Below are 16,555 nucleotides of genomic sequence, written 5' to 3'. Positions count from 1 at the left end.
AAACAATTGTTTTGATGTCTTTATTTGTTAATCTTTAAATTTTGCTAAGATACTGCTGCGCATAAACAGTTTTCCGTGGCTGCTAAACTATTTCGACAATATTACCAAGGCGAACTTCCGGTGAATGGTCGACTGACAATATAAGTTAGAAAGTCTACAGTTATTTGTGAATCTTCAACTTGGACTCTGGCATCACAACTGCCAACCTTTCTTTTAAAGATAAATGAAACATATTATATATTTATGGAAACTTTGTTTATCACACCTTTCAAAAATCTCCATTTGAATAAACTTTTCTCTCTTTTCTTGTCACAAAATGAGGTTGTTTGAAAATTACTCAAATGTGTCCTGGCTCATTTTTGTCACAAGTGAAATCCGGTGCATAAATAGCAGTGCTGCAACGATAAACCGGTATACCGGTATATCACGACGTTTCATCAGCTCGATACGAACCGCGGTACAGTTTTGTGTATCGCGATATTTACACGTTATTGTTTTCTTGTATCTTATTTGACAAACAAACAGAAAGTGTGCAAATAACCATGCACAGCACTCGTCTGTTTACGCGGCGACTTTAAACTTAGCGATGACACGAACTGGCAGCAGGCGAAAAAGTACATGCCTTTTAGCCTGGGAGATCATATCGAAGTCGATATAATTTAGGAAGGAAAAGTAAAGTAAAGTTTGTTTTATTTAACGACGCCACTAGAACACATTGATTTTTTTATCTTATCATCGGCTATTGGACGTCAAACATATGGTCACTGTTTTTAGAGGAAACCCGCTGTCGCCACATAGGCTACTCTTTTACGACAGGCAGCAAGGAATCTTTTATTTGCGCTTCCCACAGGCAGGGTAGCACAAACCATGGCCTTTGTTGAACCAGTTATGGATCACTGGTCGGTGCAAGTGGTTTACACCCATTGAGTCTTGCGAAGCACTCATTCAGGGTGTGGTGTCGGTATCTGGATTAAAAATCCCATGCCTCGACTAGGATCCGAACCCAGTACTTACCAGCCTGTAGACCGATGGCCTTTTTTATCTTTTTATTTGTGAAACTCAATATTGCACATATACATAAAATTTACAAATAAAAATAATAAAAAGATTCACACATATCCACGCACATACTCTCGCATAGAGCCACTCACACATTTATCACGAACTCACACACATTCACACAAACACACGCAAACATTAAACGAAAATTGAGGGATATTGATCTTATAAGATAATATGACATTTTAAAGAAAAATACTAAATATAAATATCAGTTTTCAAGTGGGTATTTAAAAACTAATTCATCATTATTTAGATCAAGAAAAATATTATTTTTAATATATTTATTAATAAATGCAGAAAATCTATTTTTAAAGCGATATTGATTTAAAAGTAGTAAGAAGTACTGATGCAAATAATGCTTTAAAAACGTCTCTTGAAAACTGATATTCTATATATTGAGAGCAAAGCATTGATGAATTCATTTGAGCAATTTTGTATTTTGAAGTAACACCCAAAAAGCAATCATTTTTTTTAACAATTCTAAAGAAAAACCATTATCCTTAAACATATAAATACATATTTCATGAAAAATAGAAATTAAATCATAAAGTTCATCACAATACAACAATAAATGACACATATCTTCTTCTTGTTTAAAACAAACAGGACATTGGCTAGATGCTACTTTACCGTATTTAAATAATTTGGAATATGTGAATATAATGTTATGTGCTGTCTTAAAATCTAAGTCAACAAATTCCGAAGTCTTATCACAATAATGTATAATTTTCCAAACTGGCTTCCAATCGTGGCCTAAGCACGACGCCACCGAAGCCGGTGATATATAGGAAGGAAGGAAATGTTTTATTTAACGACGCACTCAACACATTGTATTTACGGTTATATAGCGTCGGACATGGTTAAGGACCACACAGATGTTGAGAGAGGAAACCCGCTGTCGTCACTTCATGGGCTACTCTTTTCGATTAGCCGCATCCCACAGACAGGGTAGTACATACCACGGCCTTTGTTACACCAGTTGCACTGGCTGGAACGAGAAATAGATCAATGGGTCCACCGACGGGGATCGATCCTAGACTGACCGCGTATCAAGCGAACACTTTACCACTGGGCTACGTCCCGCCCCTCGATATAGGTGACCGTCTAGTATGTGGAATATTTGTCATTGTAATGTTGGTTTGGGGGATTTTTCACGATTTTTGTCTGGACTAACGTGGGAGAAACCTACTGGTAATTAAAGGTAGGTCCTAGTAGAGTACAAAAATGTTCCCTGGTGTTATCTCAAGCTGTCAAACGTCCCAACGGCGTTATCTGTTATTAACTTTCTGGACACAGTACTGAATACTCGTACGTTATATATATATATATATATGGTAATTAAAATTCATACATTTTATTCCTTTCATTTATTATTTATTTCATTATGTTAAATTTAGACAATTAGATTTGTTTCGCTTCTGCCTTCATTAAACAAATCCATAAATATCAGATATATATCGCAATACATACTGCAATACGGTTTGTCGTATCGCAATATATCGCAATACGGTTTTGATCGTATCGTTGCACCCCTAATAAATAGCGAACCTCATTCAGTCCGTCTGCACCCCTGGTGAAACATTAGTCTCGAGTCTAGACTGATAATTGCATAAACATCAGGCCTGGGACAGATCCTAGCTTCCTATTCCCGAACTTCGTCTTTCTTAAATGAGCACTGAGCAGCATACAAAAACCCACACCAAAAATACCACGTTAAACTAGTAACAACAATAATAATGTTTGATTTCGGTTGGGAGTTCGACATGCTTGACTTGAAACAATTATGACGTCATAAACACATGCACGTGGCATTTGCTAAGCAACGTAATTCACGGATGTCTTGCTCAGTATTGTGTTGCGAAGGTTTATTGAAATGCTAATCTCAGTTTTCTGTTAGGATTTACTGGTTTGGTGTTTGCTTATATAACTTGATGTTTATATATAGTAAACACTTCTAATTTGTTGTATAGCATAAATAGTAAACAGTATTCATTTGTTGTATATTTAATTAAGATAAAATGCATTACAATTGAGCTACAGTTTCACAATGTTTTCTCCGTTGCATAATAGATTGCTGAACCAGGAAATTATATAACCCAATAGGTCGACTATGCGACTGGTATTTTGTTTGCACAGTGCGTTTCAAATATTCTAGCATTCTATTTTTATAATTTGATGTTTGCAAAGCAGTGTGTATACTGTTGTAATTTTAAACCGTGGGTGACAAAAATTCCGTTATAATCTACCGATTTGTGTTAATGAATGTTACAGCATGAATCCAGACTGTTGAATCTTCTTAAAAATCGTTGCTTATTTAGCTGCTTTAAAAGAATGTTAATCGCCAGAGTTTTCTCAGGGGACAATTTTCCATAAATCCATGTCAGTTCGTGTCCACGAATTACTGTCAAAACACAGACGGTGAGAAATTATTCGTGGAGACAGGATGATGAATTTTGTTTACTTCTAGTGGCATTTGTAATGATTGCATCTTGGGTGTTAAATGTTCGTCCAGTGGAGCCAGTATACATTTTATGTCTAAATAAAGTCTCTGTGGAGATAACCTCTCGGACATTGCTACTGAAAGTCTTATTAATCGGTTCAGGCTCTATATCCGGGCTGCCAATAGAACGGGGTTTCGATGGTGATGACGTCTTGATTGCAGTCGCGACCAGAGTGAGCGGGATATTGTGATTTGTTTACTAAGTGACGACACAAATGAGACTCCCATGTTTCCCAAAACCAGACCCATCATGGAATGAATAATATATATATACAGTGAAACCCCTCAATACCGGACATCCATGGGACCAAGTAAAATGTCCGGTTTTCAGAGGTGTCCGGTTTTCAGGGGTCTGCCTGGACGGAAATACCTTCCGTTCTCCATAAAATAGGGAAAGTGTTAAAGTGTTTTAAAACAAGAACAACAAGAATATGTTGAAAAATTGTGCATTTATGAGCATTTAGAAAAATAAAAACATCCATGGGAGTAATATTGAATAAAAAATACATTAAAAAGTCCACAAATTGTCAATCAATCGATAAATCAGCCTACGTTGAGAAACGTATCCATCGATGTCTATTGTCTTTCACATCTGTGTATAACAATGGTTGCCTGCGTTAAATTTTCTAATTCCTGTACATGCAATAGGAAACGTTCATCTTTCTGTATTGCATAGTCCTTTAAAATCTGAAGCATGTTCAACACGTAAGGATAGCTGAGATCGTTTCCCGGAACAGATACATCTTGTTCGGATTCGTTGTCGCTTCCGTCATTGGGTATTTCGTCCCCACGGAAGTTGGCCACTAGTTCTCTCTCCCACTCGTTTGTGCAGTCTTCAATCGGCACGTCATCGTCGAAGCTGGTCAAGATGTCAGTGTCCACGTCGGCAGTGACGAGTTCGCGTGCTAGTCGTAATAACGGAATGTCGTCGTCGTCATCGTCTTCAAGCACCGATTCGTCGGTCGGCGAGAGACCAGCGACGGAGAAACACTTGCTGATCGTACTCGGCTTCGTTTCGTTCCAAGCCCGTGAAATCCAGTGAATAGCGTCCAGCAGTGTCAGCTGTTTACACAGGTCAGGTGCATTCCCGACAACGTCAATCCTCGTCACAAGATAACGGGGCATGTGTCGGCGGTACCTGGCTTTAAAGGCGCGAATAATCCCCTGGTCAAGAGGCTGAAGGTGTGAAGTTGTGTTCGCGGGTAGATATTTCAAAGTAACATTGCTAAGTTCAAGGTTTGGCCCATGTGACGTCGCATTGTCTAACGGCATGATTATTTTCCGTTTCTGTTGTCTCATTATTTTATTAACACTTGTTATCCATGCCGTGAATAATGCGATGGTCATCCACGCCTTTTTGTTGGCAACATACGTAACAGGTAATGTATCTACGTTTACATTCTTGAAGCATCGAGGTTTCTGTGATTTTCCAATAACCAGCGCCTTCAATTTCTCTCCCGTTGCACTGCAAGCAAACATAACAGTCACTCGTTCTTTCGACGACTTGCATCCTTTAGACGATTCGCCCTTCACCGAGAGGGTTTTGGTTGGTAGAGCGCGGAAATACAGGCCTGTTTCATCACAGTTAAACACGTCTTTTGGTGCGTAGCCGCTAACAACATCCGGGATTCTGGCTTTGTAGTCTTCCACCACCGCCACGTCCACTCCAGCACTCTCACCACTGACCTGGAAACATTTCACAGAATACCTGCACTTCCACCTGTCCAGCCAGCCATTCGAGCCCTTGAAATCTGCAGCTGCAAGTTCTTTGGCAAATTCACGGGCCTTCTCTTGGATGATGGGACTAGAAATCGGGATGTTTTTAGCGCAAGCTTGACAGAACCACTGCCATACCAGTTCATTGAGCTTATCAAATTTACATGCGTTATTAAACCACCGTTTATTATCGCTAATATTCTTTTCAAACTCTGCCTTATAAACCTCTCGTTTTTTGATGATATCTCCAACTGTTGATTTGCCAATACTAAACTTTTCACTCAAAGATCTTAACGTTGGTTTAGGTACACTTTCTAAAATTTTAATTATTTTGAGTTTATCATTGAGCGAGAGTTCAACACGGCGACGTTTAGCTGGACGTTCCGTCATGTTGAAAATCGACATGAAAATTAAACACTACTAACATCTATTCGACTACGCAAAGCCAACATATACTTTTGCTTACTCTTTATTTCGCTAAACAAACGTTTAAAAACCCCCAACAAATTCACACAATAGGAAGGCAGCAAATTAAATTCCCTGTTATTTGTGGGATATTGTGATTTGTTTACTAAGTGACGACACAAATGAGACTCCCATGTTTCCCGAAACCAGAACCATCATGGAATGAATAATATATATATATACTGTATATACAATTTTCAGTTTATAGTATAAATGGCCATGTTGTTGTTACCATTCATCATCTTCTTTTAGTTCTACTACTACTGATACTTCTGCTGTTACTGCTACTATTACTACTACCTTTACTACTACTACTGCTTCTACTACTACTGCTACTACTACTACCTTTACTACTACTACTGCTTCTACTACTACTGCTACTATTACTAGTTCTACTACTACTACTATTACTACTACCTTTACTACTACTACTGCTTCTACTGCTACTACTGCTATTACTAGTTCTACTACTACTACTACTATTACTACTACCTTTACTACTACTACTGCTTCTACTGCTACTACTGCTGTTACTGCTACTATTACTACTGATACTACTGATACTATTACTACTACCTTTACTACTACTACTGCTTCTACTACTACTGCTACTACTACTGCTACTACTACTGCTGTTACTGCTACTATTACTACTTGTACTACTGTTACTATTACTACTACTACCTTTACTACTATTACTGCTTCTACTACTACTGCTACTATTGCTGTTACTGCTAATATTACTACTTCTACTACTGCTACTATTACTACTACTACCTTTACTACTACTACTACTACTGCTTCTACTACTACTGCTGCTATTGATGTTGCTGCTACTATTACTACTTCTACTACTGCTACTGTTACTGCTACTGTTACTACTATCTTTACTACTACTACTGCTTCTACTACTACTGCTGTTGCTGCTATTATTACTACCGCTACTACTACTACTACCTTTACTACTACTACTGCTTCTACTACTACTGCTACTACTGCTGTTGCTGCTACTATTACTACTTCTACTACTGCTACTATTACTACTACCTTTACTACTACTACTGCTTCTACTACTACTGCTACTACTGCTGTTACTGCTACTATTACTACTTCTACTACTGCTACTACTGCTACTACTACTACTACTGCTGCTGCTACTACTGCTGCTGCTACTACTGCTGCTACTATTACTACTAATACTACTCTACTATTACTGCTACTATTACTACTACCTTTACTACTGCTGCTGTTGCTACTACTGTTGCTGCTACTACTACTGTAACTACTGCTTCTACTACCACTACTACTACTACTACTACTACTACTACTACTTCTACTTCTACTGCTGCTGCCACTAAAGCTACTGCTGTTGCTAGTACTGCTGCTACTACCATGTCTTAATTCTTGTTTTTGATGACATGCTACAAAACAAATATTTTAATATTAGTTGAACTGAGAAAGATCCTATATAAAATTATTATGTGTATACCACGTTGTCCTATTACAAATATCTTTTACGTAATCAGCCGATGTTTCCCGAGCACATGTTTATTCAGCATCGCCATGCGCATTTAAACATATGATCTTCTAATAAAACGGATCAGGATTCATTACGATAAAATTGGGATAGCAGATAACTATACTGTATTTTTCGTGGAAGTTAATTATGTTGGGGGAAAAAGGTGCAGGTAGTAATCTAATATAGATTTTTTTTCGCTTTTTTATTCTATTATTTTTTTCTTTGTGGGAGACAAGTTATTTATTTAATAAAGATTAGTATTATTTCCCCCTTTTTTTCTGGGTTATTCATGGTTTGTGTCGTGGACGTCTTGGAATCCATTAACGCTTTCGACCACTTTCATGGATCGCTATTAAAAGTTCCTGTGAAAAAGACATTCAAGTGCTTTAGAAACATTAGATGCTACATCAAAGAATGTTATAAATTGAAAACATCGATTTTCCATGCTACTACTTAACACCATAAAAAATGCCAGTTTATCCAAGAACGGAATAATTTTTTCTTTTGAAATTTCAATCGAAAAATTGTAACTGTGTAAACATTTTTTAATTTGTCTGGCTAACCCAACGAATTACTTAGCAGCTGGGGTTTTTTCTTCTTCTTGTTTCATTTGTTCTTTCACCCCACCTTCCTTGGGAGTGGGGAGTTTTCCATGCCAATTGAAATCTTCTTGACAGATGTTTCTTTATTTATCACAAATAAACCACTTCTGAATTAAGCAAAGCTTCCATAATATCTGTACCGGACGCAGATCTACACAGACGTTAAATGTGACATAACTGCAGAGTTGAACAGGTTTCAACACGGACGTTAAATATGACATAACTGCAGAGTTTAACAGGTTTCAACACAGACGTTAAATGTGACATAAATGCAGTTGAACAGGTTTCAACACAGACGTTAAATGTGACATAACTGCAGAGTTGAACAGTTTCAACACAGACGTTAAATGTGACATAAATGCAGTTGAACAGGTTTCAACACAGGTGTTAAATGTGACATAACTGCAGAGTTGAACAGTTTCAACACAGACGTTAAATGCGACATAAATGCAGTTGAACAGGTTTCAACACAGACGTTAAATGTGACATAACTACAGAGTTTAACAAGTTTCAACACAGACGTTAAATGTGACATAAATGCAGAGTTTAACAGGTTTCAACACAGACGTTAAATGTGTCATAACTGCAGAGTTGAACAGGTTACAACACAGACGTTAAATGTGACATAAATGCAGAGTTGAACAGGTTTCAACACAGACGTTAAATGTGACATAACTGCAGAGTTGAACAGGTTTCAACACAGACGTTAAATGTGACATAACTGCAGAGTTGAACAGGTTTCAACACGGACGTTAAATGTGACATAACTGCAGAGTTGAACAGGTTTCAACACAGACGTTAAATGTGACATAAATGCAGTTGAACAGGTTTCAACACAGACGTTAAATGTGACATAACTGCAGAGTTGAACAGTTTCAACAGACGTTAAATGTGACATAAATGCAGTTGAACAGGTTTCAACACAGACGTTAAATGTGACATAACTACAGAGTTTAACAGGTTTCAACACAGACGTTAAATGTGTCATAACTGCAGAGTTGAACAGGTTACAACACAGACGTTAAATGTGACATAAATGCAGAGTTGAACAGGTTTCAACACAGACGTTAAATGTGACATAACTGCAGAGTTGAACAGGTTTCAACACAGACGTTAAATGTGACATAACTGCAGAGTTGAACAGGTTACAACACAGACGTTAAATGTGACATAACTGCAGAGTTGAACAGGTTTCAACACAGACGTTAAATGTGACATAACTGCAGAGTTGAACAGGTTTCAAAACAGACGTTAAATGTGACATAACTGCAGAGTTGAACAGGTTACAACACAGACGTTAAATGTGACATAACTGCAGAGTTGAACAGGTTTCAACACAGACGTTAAATGTGACATAACTGCAGAGTTGAACAGGTTTCAAAACAGACGTTAAATGTGACATAACTGCAGAGTTGAACAGGTTACAACACAGACGTTAAATGTGACATAACTGCAGAGTTGAACAGGTTACAACATCCCCGATCCTTGTTAGTGGTTAAAGGGACTATCCTGAATTCATAGCCACTTTAAAAGGTTTTCGGCAAATAAAACAGGTTTACATAAATAAAAATAGTAAAGAAGATTTACAATTTACTTATATTTTGTTGCTTAAAATATGAATATCTTTATAAGCATATCTGGATACCGTAATAAGTTTATAGTGTCTCAGTGTCGATGTTTGTCTAAAATAATTTCGAAATTTAAAATAGTTCAGCCAAAGTTAATTCCAAATGTAATTATCCGTATAATGCTTTAACCTTTATATTTAAAACGTGTTAAGGCATCATGGTGCTTTTTAAAAATAAAAATAAAAAGCAAGATGTGTTTTTATTTTGTTGGGGAAACAAATGGAAATGTCGCTAAGGCCGAAAAATCCGGATAGTCAATTTAACTGTAGTCCTGGATGACATTTTACAAATCTTCTTTTTCCCTATCTCTATCGCAATTGCGTCATGGCTGCTCCACACCTAAAGTATTTATGACATTTTGTTTCAAACTGTACACAGTGTACCTTCAAGTGCATGCCAATAAAATAACAATTAAAGACTTCCATTTACTCGTAGAACTGTTCTAATTATATTGGGAAAAAATCGATACAGGATGACCGGAAAAGATAAACTCTTCACGTTACAGTTTTATACGTACATCTTTTTGTCGTCAATTTATATGTTTTAAAAAAATACTGGAGACCGCATTATACGGGGAATGGAAGCTGAAATACACTACTGCGGATTTAACAGCAAAAGGACATGGTGTAAATTTTCTGTGAACTTTCTATTTTTAACCAAGGATTCTTGATTTACGCCCTGTGATAGAATATTACAATCTTGATATTCTGGCTTTAATTATGCAAATATTTAATAATGTGTGTGGAATTGATTAATGTGTAGTTATTTATCTCATTTATCACAAAAATTATAGCGAAATATGACATTGCAACTATGATAATGGACCTTTAAATACCTCCCGGTTTTTAATAAGTGACAGCGACATATGATAACTTATAAACACGTAATCAATACGGCTGTCTGGTGCGTCATATGACGATATCATCTGAATGTGGCTTGCGTTGTTTCGGATTGATGTGCAGTGATTGAGCGTGAGAGAATACACTGCCACTGACGAGTTTAATGAAAACTGCAACATCTGGTACGGTTGGATCGTCCCTGTGAAGATTTATCATGGTTTTATCTGTCGACAATGATTTATTCTAATAATATAACGTATAGAAGGAATTAGCAATCTGTATTTAGAACAAACTGAATAAAACTGCAAAAGAAACATTGTTACAAGGGATACCTTGTATTTGTGGACTGCTGGGTATAATTATTCATCTGCCAATTTTACTAAGAGAAAGAAATAAAGGAACACTTGGTATTGTAGACCAGTAAGGTGGAGTTTCAATGTCCGGTACACTGTTGGTATTATAGACCAGTAAGGTGGAGTTTCAATGTCAGGTACACTGTTGGTATTGTAGACCAGTAATGTGGAGTTTCAATACCGGGTACACGGTTATCTTTCTGACTCTGTGGATGGGGTGTTTGGTTGCAGTCCCTCTCTCCTGTTAGTGTTGGTGCCATTACTCGTGTCTTTCCATATAGTTACATCGCGAGATTGGATAAAACATGCACTTCGTATTCTGATATTTTACGTTTATTCCACTGTTCCCTTTCCGTTTTATTCCATCTTATTTCTTCACGATCTCACAGCTCCTAGTATTCTTTCCTTTCCTTTGCTGTCCACCTCCACATGCCAGTTCTTGTCTAAATCCGCGACAGGCGTTTCTCTCCTGTTGCCCCCAGTGCTACACAAACCTGCCATTTCCCTCATCGTCATCTCTAGCTGTGCGTTTAGTAATTTTACAGAAGTTATAGTGCTGTTGTCAGTGGCGATGATTGTGTCGGTATGTCGTTGCTGTTACTTTGCGTCCTGTTCCATGAACATATCGCTACCACGGACGTGATTATTTCATATCACATATTGCGTGCATCATGAAATCATTTTAACTTTTCTCTTCGTGTAGTTAACAGGGAATATTACCTTGAATGATCGAATCATGTTTGATGGCCTGTAATCTGGTAAAAACTATAATTCGAGAACAGTTTGGTTTGGCGTTAATACCCCTTTGACATGTTAATTTGCTGGCGTGTATATGTTTATCTTCAGACTGCCATTTATTTTCTTCCTGATATCTATTTTGCGTCGATTCAAATATCGAATGTGTCATCCACGAGGTTGCTGTTTGAATCTTCAATTATTTGTTGTAGAATGTTAAGCTATTATTATTGTTATGCTATAAGTAAGCGAAACGGCGAACAGTCTATTGCAATGTGTACAACTGAACTTCATTATCATAGTAAATTTTGAGAATCATCGTCAATGTCTGAAATAATGACGTCAGGATATTATGTCTGGCCCCGTGCTTATAAAAGTTAAAGTCTAGACTCTAAAGTTTATAACCACGGGGCTGTGTCAGACTACCAACTGCCAGCAGAAAGTTGGACAACTCGACGGTCGCGTTGTAATTTCTCCACTTCCCGACTTACGACGGGTGCGTTCAGACTAACAAATAATGGGTTATATGACGAGAATAGAGTTGTAAGAGCGCTCACACTAGCAACTGTACAGTCGTAGCAGTCGTCACAGCAGAAAGTTGGCCAACCTTATAGTGACAGTTGGTAGTATGAGCCTAGCATTACACTACGTCTTCAGCACACTTAGTTGTTTCGTACCGCTGCTTCGTTTGTAGGTGTGGCTTTGGCACTCGGTGTCTTGTATTTGCGTTCATTTATTATACAATTTTTAAACAATGTATTTTTTTAGTACTGGAGTTTGGTTGAAGCATACTGCTCAAAATAAATAAGGGATATTTAATTGCAAATATGAATATGTCTGAAATGAAGAGTACGTGCACAAGAAAACCATCAACACAAAAGAAAGCTTCGAACCAATATCGGGGCCAACCCTGAACTGAGATCTTTTTCCCATGTAACACGTTTGGGACAGTTAACATCAGTGGCGTTCCATAATTTGGTACATTTAACCATTTAACCACTGCGGTTACATGATGATGCCATTACATTTTTAAAGAACTGTGGTGGTTTTAAGCGTTACTAAACGTTATCGTTTGTTTTGCGTTACACGATATCATTACAGGACATTTATTTATTAATCATCGACTATACTGTTGTATTTCAAACATTTTAATATATAATCTTAGAGGATCTCGTTGCATGTCTTCATTAGCAAAAATTTATCGTTGATATAAATTGTCCAAGAGACAGAACATACCATGACCTTTGATATTACAGTCGTGGTCCACTGGACTACTGGTTGGGATGGGAAAATCCATTCAGCGAGTCGGTCCACTAAGGGGATTAGATTGGGCTAGATCTTCTGTATCCTCAAAAAACATTTAATGACAATACCGTGTCAAAGAATTGATTCTGCTGTATCATTATCTTTATTAAATTGTTCGTAGTACCGTGTGTTATGTTTGAATATCGCCTATTTAGTTTGAACAGTATAGATTGCCCTGATGTTTATCTTCGTTACAGATACATACACTACGGTCTTGTCATCCAGTTACCGTTTCTCAGACCCTGGTTTGATACCCAATGGCAGGATTTGGCGGGAGGGTAGTGTTTGTTCGGGGGGTGGGGAGGTTGTTGGGTTAATTGTTGGGCTTTTTAGGGGAATGGCTTTATTTATTTGGGTGTTGTTTTGATATTATTTTTTATTTATTTATATTTTCTGTGCAGGGGATTAATTAAAGACTGACGCATTACTGAAATGGGACATAAAAATTCACTAGAAAATCTTCCCCCAACCATCCCATCCCTTCGTCACTATACATGCTATTTGAGGAGCTATTAAATCACTAAAAGTGTGCTGCTAACCAGTAAAACATGCTATTGGATAATTGCATATGTCTAGTTTTATGGAGAAACCACTTTTAATCACAACAGGTGTGTCACTTATCATTAACAACAGGCAGCCCATTACATATTCGCACGGCCTGTTTAATATTACAGAGAAATCACTTAAGGCGACGCTATACGACACGAGTGTCTTATACGAGAATAACCACTAGAATAGCTTATTTTCACAAACAACATTACGATTTAATCGCTTGCTATGCAATCGTATCGTTTTGCGTCGCCTATGTCTAATTATAGAAAGAAACCACACCAATTGGGACATTTTGGGAAATTGGGACATTTTGGTCTTCAACACTCTGCTGTCTTTCTTCTCTCATTCCAATCAGTGTTCCGTGACTGGTATATGAAATGCAGTGGTATATGTTATCCTATCTTTATGAAACGTCTGGTGGAGGTAGGGGGTCGAGATTTAGCTCAGTAGGTTGAACGCTGGCTTGAGGTTCTTTCGCCGCAGGATCGAACTACCTCGATGGATCCATTCACCTAAATGGAGGGGGGGGGGGGGGGTCGTTCTAATCCGTCCAGCACAAGTGGTTAAAGGCTGTGGTAAGTGCTATCCTGTCTATGGGAAAGTGCATACAAAAGATCCCTTGCTGCAATTGGACAAATGTAACGTGTTTCCTCTGATGTCAGAATTACCAAATGTTTGACATTCAGTAGCTGATGATTAATTAATCAATGTGATCAATGTGAAACTTTAACTTCCAGTCTAAGGTCTGTTTCCTATTAGGCCTTAAACAAATTGTGTGTTTTCGGGAACGTGCCAAAAAAAACAAATTAGGTATTGTAGGTCATTTGTTTTAAACTACATTTGTACTCCTTTTTTTCACCTATATTTTAATAACAAGTCGTTATAAATAATACATTGAAAACTATTAGAGTCGCCCTTTTTTTCTCTTTTTTTTTTTTTTTTTTTCTTTGGTAAGGTCGTGTTCCTGAAAACTAAATTGTTTTACGCCTTAAGCGTATAACGCCGTGTTTTCGCGCCAAAATCTATGATAAAATTTTAATAATAATGTTTACACTATAAACAAATTAATAAAAATCGTAATTATCTGGATCTTTGTTGTCAGTCCACATAGGTGTCGTCTGTCTTTGAAATCAATACACTTCAGATCAAGGTTGCTAATAGATTGGGTTCGCGTTGGCATTCACGACATATACCATTTCGAAGATATTTCATATTTTAATTTATTTCCTCTAACATTTCTACGATCTGTTTTCTTGTTTTCTGATACATGACTCCATTTGGTGAAACAGGAAACAATTCATGTTGGCCACCTTTTTCGCTGTATGGACCCAGAAGTGACCTGGACGGGGGAGGGGGAGGGTCGTTTGCTTTCTGATGAACGTTTCTCAGAACAGTGTAAATCTAACTAGGTTAACTAACCTTTGTCTGAGATAGTTATCTCTTTCCTGATTGCTATAAAACAATATTATATATAATTTCTGTAACGTTATTATCGTTTTTGCCATTTTGGTGTGTCGACGCCAACCGATTGGCAGAGACGATAGTACATAGATTGTAAGTATGATCGGTGAGATTGGCAGACAATATAATACATGGATTGTAAGTATGATCGGTGAGATTGGCAGACACGATAATACATAGATTGTAAGTATGATCGCTGAAAAGGAAGACACAATAATACATATATTGTAAGTATGACCGCTGATAATGGAAGACACGATAATATATAGATTGTAAGTATGGTCGGTGAGTTTGGCAGACACGATAATACATAGATTGTAAGTATGATCGCTGATAATGGAAGACACGATAATACATAGCTTGTAAGTATGATCGCTGAGATTGGCAGACACGATAATACATAAATTGTAAGTATGGTCTGATAATCATTTCCCCTCTCCCCATCCCTAGTTTGTGGACGTAATTAAGGTGACATTATGTCAAGGAAATCTGCCGGTTTACTAGATCTGTGCGATTTGGCGGAGAACACTACTAAATGGGCGATCAGATAAAACAAAAACGTTTAGGGCTCATGTTCGTTTTAAGATGAGCATTTCAAGTTGTACTTATATGATCTAGAATGTGCAAAACTAAACACTAGAGTTTTCTTTAATGTTTTGATAGAATTCTGAAGCGTCTGGGGTCACTGGTCTCTCAACTCTGGCGATTATGCACCCCTCAATGCATGATTATGAAATGAGAAATAACATAAATGGCCTCTACAGTTGTTGACTGACGCTGTTTGTTTACCCTTGGTCGAGTATGTCAACAATATTGGAATGACGGTTTAAGGAGCATAGTGGTAAAAGGTACAAATTAAAACATATGTTTCGTTCTGGACGTAGAATTTTACACGGGAAGTACGCCTAACCCCTGCAAATAGACATAAAGAAGTGACGTTTACCAAATACTGTGGTGTATACTTTGTTGAATTTAATGACTGTACAAATTAAAACAAAAGAAAAAACAACAACAAAAAAAGCAACTACCAACAACAATAAACAAACAAAACATAACATAACAAAAACAAACGAAAACAACCCTTAAAGGGACATTCCTGAGTTTGCTGCATTGTAAGATGTTTCCGACTAATAAAATATTTCTACGATTAAACTTACATATTAAATATATTTTTTTGTTTAGAATATCAGTGTCTATATATTCAATGTGTTTCTGGGCGCCTTAATATTTGTAAGAAGCCCAAACTGGATTTTGTCTTGAAATAATTTCGTACGTACTAAAAAAAAATTATTTTAGGAAATATATGAAATTTAAATGGTACAAATATAAGAACGATCAGAAACACGTTTAATATACACCCACTAATATATTATGCAGAAATATATATTTGATATCTAATTTCAATCGTTAAAAAGTCGCTATTAGTCAATAACATATTAAAAATTGCAGCAAATTCAGGAATGTCCCTTTAACAAACCATTATTAGGGCTCGAAGTTAAGAATTTCCTAACTACGGCAATTTTGGAAGTTTTTAGCTATACGCAAGATGCAAACCTTTGGCAATGTTGAGTTTGCTTATAGTAAGTTTAAACTAGTAACGTTTGAAACAAATAAAACATAATAATAATAATAAAAACCAAGCATTATCCCTTCAACAGACAGCGATACGTTTTTCCCAGTGACAAAAAAAACCTACCATCAGTAAAGCCCAGGCGGACTTAAAGCAACTACGGAAATTGCCGTCGGTGTCGCCGTTAATTCTGAGATCTGATATATTTCAAAATTTGGCTGTGAATATCCGTAGTGTACATGTGCCGA

At 37.0% G+C, this 16,555-nt stretch overlaps 2 protein-coding genes across 2 annotated transcripts in view; one reads left to right on the top strand and one right to left on the bottom strand.

The window, feature by feature from the left end:
- Positions 1-16,555, top strand: part of LOC121381398 (5-hydroxytryptamine receptor 1D-like) — a 106,073-nt gene that overhangs the window by 67,655 nt on the left and 21,863 nt on the right. The gene's annotated exons all lie outside the window — the stretch shown is intronic.
- Positions 4,139-5,668, bottom strand: LOC121381608 (tigger transposable element-derived protein 6-like). Its single transcript, XM_041510944.1, has one exon. It carries the CDS (start codon positions 5,666-5,668, stop codon positions 4,139-4,141), a length of 1,530 nt encoding a protein of 509 aa, XP_041366878.1.

This window comes from Gigantopelta aegis, chromosome 9, assembly GCF_016097555.1.
Source record: "Gigantopelta aegis isolate Gae_Host chromosome 9, Gae_host_genome, whole genome shotgun sequence".
NCBI classification, from domain to species: Eukaryota; Metazoa; Mollusca; class Gastropoda; order Neomphalida; family Peltospiridae; genus Gigantopelta; species Gigantopelta aegis.
This window is presented reverse-complemented; position numbering and strand designations above follow the sequence as displayed.

Excerpts from the sequence above, each read along its gene's own strand:
- LOC121381608 (XM_041510944.1), bottom strand. The coding sequence starts at position 5,668 with ATGACGGAACGTCCAGCTAAACGTCGCCGTGTTGAACTCTCGCTCAAT.